The following is a 10,480-nucleotide window of genomic DNA, read 5'->3' on the forward strand; positions in this document are numbered from 1 at the left end:
AGCCCTTCGAACCGAGCTGACATATTTAGGACGGCGTTGCGATAAGCTGCCATTTTCGGATCTTTGGCATCAAAGTCCCCATTTATTTAGGATATCACGAGGTTCGAATCCCCCCGCACCTCTAGGCGTTGAATGCCGATGGAGACTGCCATTTGGAGGCCATGTAGCAGGGCCTCGTATTCGGCTACATTATTGGAGTTTGTATACATTATCTGGAGTACATATTGAACTGTATCTCCTGTTGGGGACGTCAAGACTACGCCAGCCCCCAGACCCGCTAGCATTTTGGAGCCGTCGAAGTGCATGGTCCAGTTGGAATATGTGCCGTACTCTTTAGGGAGTTCAACTTCAGTCCATTCAGCGACAAAGTCGGCCAAGGCTTGCGACTTGATGGCTCGCCGTGGCTTGTATGTTATGTCGAGCGGGAGGAGCTCAATGGCCCATTTGGCAATCCAGCCCATTGCTTCGCGGTTGTTTATGATATCGTTAAGGGGTACTTCGGAGGCTACTGTTATCGAACACTCTTGAAAGTAGTGTCGTAGCTTCTGGGATGCCATGAACACTGCGTATGCTATCTTCTGGTAATGCAGGTACCAGGACTTGCATGGAGTGAGGACAGTGGACACGTAGTACACTGGTTTCTGGACAGGGAATTTGTGTCCGTCCGTTTCTCGTTCGATGACGAGGACTGCACTTACAACTTGGTGAGTTACCGCGATGTATAACAACATTGGTTCGCCGATGTTTGGCGCGGCCAGGACAGGGTTTGTTGCCAATATGGCTTTTATTTCTTTGAGTCCGGCCGTGGCGGCGTCCGTCCACTCGAAGTGTTCGGTTCGCCGGAGGAGGCGGTAAAGGGGTAATGCCTTTTCCCCCAAGCGGGAGATGAAGCGGCTTAGAGCCGCCACGCATCCAGTCAATTTTTGTGTTTGCTTGAGGTCTTTTGGAATATCCAGTTGTGATAGAGCTCGGATCTTGGCTGGGTTTGCTTCAATTCCTCTACCGGATACAATGAAGCCCAAGAGCTTTCCGGCTGGTACGCTGAAAACGCATTTTTCCGGGTTAAGCCTGATGTCATATGTTCGGAGGTTATCGAACGTGAGCCTCAAGTCGTCTATTAGAGTTTCGACGTGTTTGGTTTTGACGACCATGTCATCCACGTACGCTTCAACCGTTTTGCCGATCTGGTTGGCCAGACATGTCTGAATCATGCGCTGATATGTTGCGCCGGTGTTTTTGAGCCCGAAGGGCATTGTGTTGAAGCAGAATGGGCCATATGGGGTGATGAATGCCGTTGCGGCTTGGTCTGACTCTGCCATCTTGATTTGGTGGTAGCTAGAGTATGCATCGAGGAAACACAGTGAATCGTGTCCTGCAGTGGCATCGATGATTTGATCGATGCGGGGGAGGGGGAATGGATCCTTCGGGCAGGCCTTATTTAGGTCTTTGAAATCGATGCATAGGCGCCAGGATTGTCCTTCTTTTGTACCATTACTAGGTCTGCTATCCAGTCCGGATGTTTTATATCTCTGATAAATCTGGCTTCTAGTAGTTTGGCTAGCTCCTCTCCCATGGCTTGTCTCTTAGGCTCGGAGAAACACCGAAGAGCCTGCTTAACGGGCTTGAATCCTTTTAGGATGTTCAGGCTGTGCTCGGCCAGCCTACGTGGGATTCCTGGCATGTCTGAGGGGTGCCAGGAAAAAATGTCCCAATTTTCACGTAAGAATTCTCTTAGTGCGGCGTCTACATCAGGGCTTAGTTGTGCCCCGATGTAGGCTGTTTTTGTAGTGTCCGTTGGATGGACTTGGAACTTCACTATTTCGTCTGCCGGCTTGAAGGAGGTGGACTTGGATCTTTTGTCGAGTATCACGTCGTCCCTGTCCACCGTGGAGTGCAACACAGTTAGTTCCTCGACCGCTAGGGCTTCTGATAATGCTTCGAGGGCAAGTGCGGCTGTCTTGTTTTCGGCGCGGAGCGTTGTGTCTGGATCACTAGCAAGAGTGATGATTCCATTGGGTCTAGGCATTTTGAGCTTCATGTACCCGTAATGGGGTATAGCTTGAAAAATTGTGAATGCTTCTCGCCCTAGCAGAGCGTGGTATCCGCTGCTGAACGGGGTCACTTGAAATGTGACCTCCTCGGATCTGTAATTATCCGGCGTGCCGAACACCACATCCAGTGTGATTTTCCCTGAACAGCACGCTTCCCAGCTGGGGATTATTCCTCTAAAGGTTGTGTTGCTTCGCTCAATGCGGCTCCAGTCTATTTCCATTTTTCGTAGGGTTTCCTCATAGATGAGGTTCAGTCCGCTGCCACCGTCCATGAGTACCTTTGTAAGCCGGAAGCCGTCCACTATCGGACTGAGGACCAGTGTGGCTGGTGCTCGGGCTGTCCGGAATTTAGGTTCGTCACTGGCATTAAAGGTAATAGCCGTGTCACTCCATGGGTTTATTGTCGCTACTTGGTAGACTTCGGTAAGGCTGCGGAGCGTTCATTTCCTCGCATTGTTTGATGCGGAAGTCTCGAAGACTGTTGACACCATACTGGCGTTTCTGGGGTGGTGCTCTGCGGATTCTGGAGTTAGAAGCTCCTCACCACTTCTGGCCATCTGCCGGAGTATCCAACATGCTCTAAGGCTATGAGTTGGTGTGACTTCCCCTGTACTATGAATTTTACAGGGTCCATTGAGCCATCCCTCCAGTACGGTTCCATACCCTATAGAGGGTTTTTGTTTTTTGCTGTTTGGCCCAGGTGCCTGGCGATAATGCGCCCTTTTGTTTCGTACTGGGATTGTATTCAGGGTCGGATTGTCCCAGAATTTTGTTTCGGTTTTTCGAACGCTTTCTGTCGCACAATACTTTCGTACTATGGATGTCAAGTCGGCGAAGCGTTTAATTTCGCGGCGACTTATGGCGTTGAGGATTCCGATGTCTGTGAAGTTGTTACAGAAGAATGAAATTGCATCCCTCTCGCGGCAGTACTTTATCCTGTTCCTAACTAGGAAGAATCTGGCCCAGTAATGGTGTATTGTTTCCCCGGGCTCTTGCCGAATTTCGGATAGATCCCTTATATTTGGGTGGGCGAGTGGATTTAAATCCGGAACCTCGCCCGATCTAAGACTCAGGGGCCAAGAAATTTCCGAACTCGGAAGCTTGTTTTCTTGGACGTTATTCAATGAATCAGGCCTGCTGCCTGACTTTAGGTTCAGGGCTTGGGCGACGTCCTCCCCTCCGCGGATGCCCGGCTTGGAGGGATCAGGAATCCGGACACATCTGGTCCTTAGGATGGGCGAAGATTCGCTGCATTGTTCCTCCACCACTTCTACGTGGTGGGTGACCTGGGGAGAGTCAATCTCTCTCTGGTCAGGTTTAAGCCCAATCTGCCCGTAATCTGTAGCGACTCCCAGGGCGGCGATGCGATCCAAGAGCTCGTTTAGGGAAGAGAGATCCATCGGATCTAACTGCTCGGCAAGTTCCGAGCTGATGTGGAGATTGCTTTCGATGACCCGAGAGGTCATCATCGGCGCGGCGGCCGAATAGGCGGTCATCAAAAAATTGCCTAGCCGGAGAGTTTGGTCGACAGCCAAAGCTTCTTTAGCAACAACACCGTCTTTAAAGACGGGGTGCAGCATCCTTCCTGATGGTGACGACACAGAGGAACTCTCAATGAAAGCACCAATGTCGGTGTCAAAACCGGCGGATCTCGGGTAGGGGGTCCCGAACTGTGCATCTAGGCGGATGGTAACAGGAGACAAGGGACACGATGTTTTTACCCAGGTTTGGGCCCTCTCGATGGAGGTAAAACCCTACTCCTGCTTGATTAATATTGATGATATGGGTAGTACAAGAGTTGATCTACCACGAGATCAGAGAGTCTAAACCCTAGAAGCTAGCCTATGGTATGATTGTTGTTCGTCCTACGGACTAAAACTCTCCGGTTTATATAGACACCAGAGAGGGCTAGGGTTACATAGAGTCGGTTACAATGGGAGGAGATCTTCATATCATATCGCCAAGCTTGCCTTCCACGCCAAGGAAAGTCCTATCCGAACACGGGACGAAGTCTTCAATCTTGTATCTTCATAGTCCGGGAGTCCGGCCAAAGGTCATAGTCCGGCCATCTGGACACCCCCTAATCCAGGACTCCCTCACTTGTGTACATGGCTGGTTCAGAACGGAGAAACTGCATCGTCGTCGTGTTCATGGGGAGCCAACCGGCTGGGTCAGAATGGAATGCATCGTCGTATTCATCGGAAGCCAACCGGCTTGGACGGAACAACTGATGGAAACGAGGCCTGGCATACCGTAGAACAAAGGAAACGGCCTTGTGTTCGACCGGCCACGGTCGAAACGGGATCCTGTTCATTGGGAGGGGTCTGGCGTACCGCAAACCGGAGGAAACAGACTTCTCTTGGACCTCCTACGGTCGAAACGGGGTCCTGTTGATCGGGAGGGGTGTGGCATACCGCAAAACAGAGGAAACGGATTTGTGTTGGAGCGCTATGGTCGAAACAGGGGTCCTGTTCATCGGGAGGGGTGTGGCGTACTGCAAAACGGGACCCCCCGGGATACTGTTCATCTCCACCGTCGACCTCCTCCAGCCTCCATGGGCTACTGTTCATCCACCATCGACCTCCTCCAACCTCCACCTTCGACTGCTCATCCACGGGCTCTTGTTCATCCAACCTCCACCGCTCCTCCACCGGCTACTCTTCAACCAGCCCTCTCCATGGGGTCCTGTTCAACCACCCCTCCACGGGCTACTGTTCATCTAGCCCTCCACCAACTACTGTTCAACCAGCCCGCCACCGGCTACTGTTCAACCTTCCCTCCACGGGGTCCTGTTCATCCAGCCCTCCACCGGATCCTGTTCATCCACGCCCAACCGGCTCGATCAATCAGGGTCCTGTTCATCCAGCGACAACACCACGGGGTCCTGTTCATCCAACCCCCACCAGGAACTGTTCATCCAAACCCCCCCAACAATGCTCACTGTTCATCCAGAGGCAGCATCGATTGGCTTCAGTTAGCAACAGTAGCGATGGAATCGCTCGATCGGGTTCAGTTAAGAGCCATCGATCGATCGCTCGGTTTTAGTAACGCGTAGCCTGCGGTGCAATCGCTCGGGTTCAATTAGGTGAACGCCTCGCTCGGGTTCAGTTAGAGCCCAACGCCTCGCACCCACACGCGTACATGTACGAGAGAAACGCGCATCGCTTGGCCCCCGACCACCCACACTACAAGAAATACAGTCAATTATGACTCCCCATTTTGGTCGTTGATTCGTCATATTTATCGATTATTGACCTTTTTTTACCAAATTCAGAAGGTCAACAGTTGGCCGTCAAGAACGAACAAACTTGATCTTTTTGGAATTTTTGTCATAGCTAGACCTACGACCAAAATTTCAGAAAGGTCACTACCCATTTGCCTGAGCCACATAGGATCTGACGTGGCAGAGTCGACGTGGCATTGTTAGTGACCAAATGGAATCATCATAAATTTCATAGCCCAGTCCACCAATCTAGCCTACATGGGCCTGGCTCAATCATCGTAAATTTCACAGCCCAATCCACCAATCTAGCCGACATGGGCCCAACCCAATACCTATTTTCTTAATTGAATTGGTTTAATTTATTTGGGCTGATGCATTATTTTGTCAAAAGCATGCACATTTAAGGATAGGCCCATTAAAAAAGAAATACAACATAATACAATATTTCATATATTTCATTTCAGTAACACATCACATGAAATACAATATATCATCAATTGACTCCTCTACATAGCAAGGTTCAAGGCCCAACAAGTGCACAAGCGCACATCCACATACATTGGACAAAAAGCACAAATTTTAGCTGATCACACATAACATCAATGAGAAGCACGAATATCATGTACCATTACTAGTACACATACTTTGTCCCATCACCCAAGCACCAATGTTGTGTCAATCTACTGGATTTGCCACATGGTGATGTTACTGCATTAGGGCTGTCCCAGCTTCTCCCTGCCATCTGCTGATCGATGTACTGCTCCAGCATCACCTCCCGCTACCACTGGTGGAAGAAGATCAGCTCATCAGTCATTGGCACGCGAACAAACCAAGAAGATTAACCTATTTAGCCTACTGTAATTTGTTGCTAAACATGGGCATCAAATCAATGCCAACACTGAATTAAAATGTGCAAAAGAATGGAGCATAGCCATATGTACAGGCTAAGAACTTCAGGTTTGAGCCATTCTCGATAATACAATAAATACATAACAGCCAAAAATTCGATCCATGGACACCAGATGATAGAAAAGGTACTAAGGCACTACTTGCTACTGAAAACCAAAGCAAGGTATGAAGCATAGCCAGGACAATACTAAAATGGTACCAAATCTAGAAATAACCATCTGATGCAATATAGCACTAGTTTCACTTTAGCATATGTGCCGAATTATGCTGGTATGTAGGATGACTTCAAGAAAAAAATGGAACTGTAGGGGAATGGAGGATGGAGAGGAGCAAGGAGGTGCTACCTGTAGGAAGGCATTGGCGGCTCCAAAGATGGCGTCGAAGTGTTCCACAGGCTTGGCGTAGAGGGGAGGATCAGTAGTGGAAGAAGTGGCATTCGTGCACCCTACACAAGAGACAAGATGAGTTACATTACAGCTTATGACCAAAGAAGTTACAAGAATATGAGATTGTGTGTGCAAGATAGATGTATAGAGTGATGAATCAACATTGTCAAAGCAATTTTTACTTTCATCATCTATCCAATGTGAAAAGATACAACTTGCAAGTGATCAAGGTTGGTACCTCAGGAAAAAGCTCCACAAGATGCCCCATGTAAGAAACAATCTTGATCCTATTTGTGGAAGAGTGGCAGAGACCGGAGACCTCACCAACCCTACAAGCCCATGAAGAATCTGCACCACCACCACCAGCAGCAGCATCAGCATCAGCGCCAGGGCTAGGCAAACACAAGATTGTCAGTACCTCTCAAACTCAGAACAAGACTCAGAAAGAACCAGGACACCATAGTAAATTTAGAACAAAATTGTAATAAGGACAGAAATAACAATGGAGTCAAATCATCATCGCGGTGTTTTCACAAGTCCCTTTTAGCGGTACTCTGTTGGTTTGCGGTTCTACATTCAGACTGTGTTTAGCTTCAACTACATTTTGTGTCTGCCTTAACTCAGTTCACAACAGTAATCCTACTTGATCAATATGTCCAACCCCCACTTTAAAAAGAAGCTAAATGTGACTACATAGTTTGACCAAAATTTATGTTTTCAGCAAGTAGAATTCTGAAGCTAAGAGTCAAAGGGGTGGGAGAGGGGGGCAAGAAGAGAAGAGAAGAGAAGCGGACCTCCATGATGGCGGCGGTCTGCCCGAGCTGCAGCAGGCGCTCAACTGCGGCGTAGACGCCCTCATGGCTGCCCCCAAGCAGCGCCGTCACCGCGTAGTACAGCACCTCCGCACTACCAACCAAAGAGATCCGAACTGGTCAGACGAAGCAAGATACCAGAGATCCATCCATCCATCCAAGGAAAGGAGAGCGGGCATGGCATGGGGTCTGAGCAGAAGCAGACGGAGGAAGGAAGGACCCCGCCTCGATCTGGACCCTATGCCGACGTTGCTCTGCCTCCTCCATTGGGTGTAGTCGCAGCAGGACCTCGCGGGCGGCCGCCTCTGCGGGCTGCAGCGCCGGTGAGATGGCTGAGGGACGCGGACGCAGCGCCGTCAGCATCATCCCGCGCGGCTGCTCGTCAGGGACCTAGCCAAGGCCAGCGGGTGGCTCAGGCCACGCTGTGAAGTTGGGGGAAGCCATGGCACTGCCGCCCCCTTGTTCGATTTGCTGATGGAGGGGCCACGCCGGTGCCGGATCCAGCGCCCACTGGCCTCGATATTACCTGATGTGGCAGACCGGCGGCGAGGGGAGAGGTGGGTGGCTGAGAGGGAGGCGGCGGCGAGGGGAGAGGTGTGGCAGAGAGGGAGAGGTGCGACTGTAAGGGGGGTCTGGATCGAGAGCGGAGTGGCGGTGACGGAAGGGAGGCGGCTTTGGAAGGGAGTGCGGCGTCGCCATCGATTCGATCTGAATCAGGGGAGTGGGAGTTAGGGTTTGGGAGGAAGGAGCAGAAGGAGGAGCGGAGGGAGGGATGGTGTGGGATGGATGGATGGATGGATGTGGATGGATGGATGGATGGATGGATGTGTGCCATGTCATCGATCCGTGGCACACACCTTTCCACCAATGACAATTTTATTTTATTTTTTGAGTGTAAAAATGGTTTTTTAAGAATATATGAAATCTTTGATGGAAAATTGGATCATATTTTATGAAAATGATCCAATATTGTGTACATGTGTGTATATTGGGATGGGGGTTTTATTTCTTTGCACAAAAAATCATTTTTCAATTTTTGGAGTGCCAATAATCAGGTTTTTTGTGAAGGACCTAGCAAATAGTTGTTGCAAAATTGGACAAAACCATTTTTCTAAAATATTATGACATATTTAATGCACAATTGACAAAATGGTTGGGTTTCAAAAGTTTTGACCCACCTCACGTGAAAAATACAAATTTCGGTCGATGCAGTTGGTAGGGGGTCAAATTTGAACTGCAGCTGCCTCCTAGTTTGCTCTTTATTTTTCCCAAAAATCATTTGTAGGTACAAAATTATCTATTTCATCAGAGAAACACCAAATTTTTTCCAAGACTCAACCACTAGCTATGAACGGTCATGCCCGCTGTTTTGACCACATTTTGAAACGGGCATGAAAAATTCAAAAAAATAAAAAAAATAGAAAACCTTCACATTGTGACATTATATGTGGCAAAGTTACCGGGAAAAATAATAAACTTGTAATACGATAATTATTTTAAAAAAGTGTTCTCAGAAACGAGCTATCATGTGTGGAGATCAATGGCTTTCAAGCCAAATGATCAATCTTATGGCGACATTCATGGAATTGTTTGTTCAAATGATCTCATATTGTGCACAATGGTGCATATTGGAATGGCAAACAATGTTGCCTAAGGAAGTTTTCATTTTCTTTGGACGTAAAAACCATTTTCCATTTTCCGAGTGCCCAAAATGAGGTTTTTTGTGAAGGACCTACCATATATTTGTTGAAAAATTGGACCAAATCAATTTTCTAAAATACTAGGACATATTTAATGCAGAATTGACCAAATGGTTTGGTGTCAAAAGGTTTGATCCACCTCTCGCGAGAAAGACAAATTTCTGCCGATTCAGTTGGAAGGGGGTCAAATTTGAACTGCAACTGCCTCATAGTTTGCTATTTAATTTTCCCAAAAACTATTTGTAGGTAAAAAAGTATCTATTTCATCAGAGAAACACCAAAAGTTTTCCAAGACTCAACCACTAGCTATGAACAGTCATGCCCGTTGTTTTGATCGCATTTTGAAACGGACATGAAAAATAAAAATAAAATAAAAAAATTAGAAACCTTCGCATTGTGTCATTATATGTGGCTAAGTTATCAGGAAAAATAATAAACTTGTAATACGGCAATTCTTTTAAAAAAAGTGTTCTTAGAAATGAGCTATCATGCGTGAAGATTCATGGCTTTCAACCCAAATGATCAATCTTATAGCCACATTCTTGACATAGTTTGTTCAAATGATCTCATATTGTGCACAAGGGTGCATCTTGGAATGGCAGACAATGTTGCCTAAGGAAGTTTTCAATTTCTTTGGACGAAAAATTCATTTTCCATTTTTCGAGTGCCCAAAATGAGTTTTTTTGTGAAGGACCTACCATATATTTGTTGCAAAATTGGACCAAATCAATTTTCTAAAATACTAGGCCATATTTAATGCACAATTTACCAAATGGTTGAGTGTAAAAAGTTTTGATCCACCTCTGGTGAAAAAGACAAATTTCCGCCGATTCAGTTGGAAATGGGTCAAATTTGAACTGCGGCTGCCTTATAGTTTGCTCTTTAATTTTTCCAAAATTCATTTCTAGGTACATAAATATCTATTTAAGCAGAGAAACACCAAAAAAATTTCATTTTTCAACTACTAGCTAGGAATGGTCACTCTCGCTGTTTTGACCGCATTTTGAAACGAGCATAAAAAATAAAAATAAAATCAAAAAAATTGGAAAACTTTCGCATTGTGTCACTATATGTGACCAAGTTACCACATTTTTATATACAACATTTAAATATTTTATATACAATATTTAAATATTTTTTGAATACAAGATTAATATTTTTAATACATGGTTAATAATTTTTATTTACACATTTTAACATTTTCAAATGCTTGATTTACATTTTTATATAATTGTTTAACATTTTTTAGATGCTCGATTAACATTTTTAAATACATGATCAACTTTTTCCACACACATTGTATATTTTTTGTACATATGGTAATAATTTTCTTTATACACATGTAAGATTTTCAAATGCTTGGTTAACATTTTTTCAAACGTTTTATGTGAAGTTTGTT

The 10,480-nt window shown here is 46.3% G+C and overlaps 1 protein-coding gene across 2 annotated transcripts; it reads right to left on the reverse strand.

Annotated features, from left to right (window-relative positions):
* Positions 1-5,689: 5,689 nt before the first annotated feature.
* On the reverse strand, positions 5,690-8,126 carry LOC119291229. 2 transcript variants are annotated; one of them, XR_005142266.1, is made up of 4 exons: positions 7,364-8,123; positions 6,808-6,917; positions 6,528-6,628; positions 5,690-6,058 (listed from the first exon to the last, which is right to left on the reverse strand). XR_005142266.1 is itself a non-coding variant. In XM_037569951.1 (4 exons), exons 1-4 carry the CDS (start codon positions 7,426-7,428, stop codon positions 6,043-6,045), a joined length of 336 nt encoding a protein of 111 aa, XP_037425848.1. In that variant the 5' UTR covers positions 7,429-8,126; the 3' UTR covers positions 5,690-6,042. The 2 variants fall into 2 exon arrangements, 1 of the variants encoding a protein (XP_037425848.1); XM_037569951.1 differs by having other exon boundaries at positions 6,808-6,961; positions 7,364-8,126.
* Positions 8,127-10,480: the final 2,354 nt, after the last annotated feature.

This window comes from Triticum dicoccoides, chromosome 4B (assembly GCF_002162155.2).
Source record: "Triticum dicoccoides isolate Atlit2015 ecotype Zavitan chromosome 4B, WEW_v2.0, whole genome shotgun sequence".
NCBI classification, from domain to species: domain Eukaryota; kingdom Viridiplantae; phylum Streptophyta; class Magnoliopsida; order Poales; family Poaceae; genus Triticum; species Triticum dicoccoides.

What these genes read in the sequence shown, in the direction of transcription:
- LOC119291229 (XM_037569951.1), bottom strand. Translation starts at nt 7,428, where the DNA reads ATGAGGGCGTCTACGCCGCAGTTGAGCGCCTGCTGCAGCTCGGGCAGA. An exon ending in AGACCGCCGCCATCATGGAG is followed by an intron (nt 6,962 to 7,363) that starts GTCCGCTTCTCT and finishes GTGTTTGCCTAG; the next exon opens with CCCTGGCGCTGATGCTGATG. An exon ending in TTGTGGAGCTTTTTCCTGAG is followed by an intron (nt 6,629 to 6,807) that starts GTACCAACCTTG and finishes TCTCTTGTGTAG; the next exon opens with GGTGCACGAATGCCACTTCT.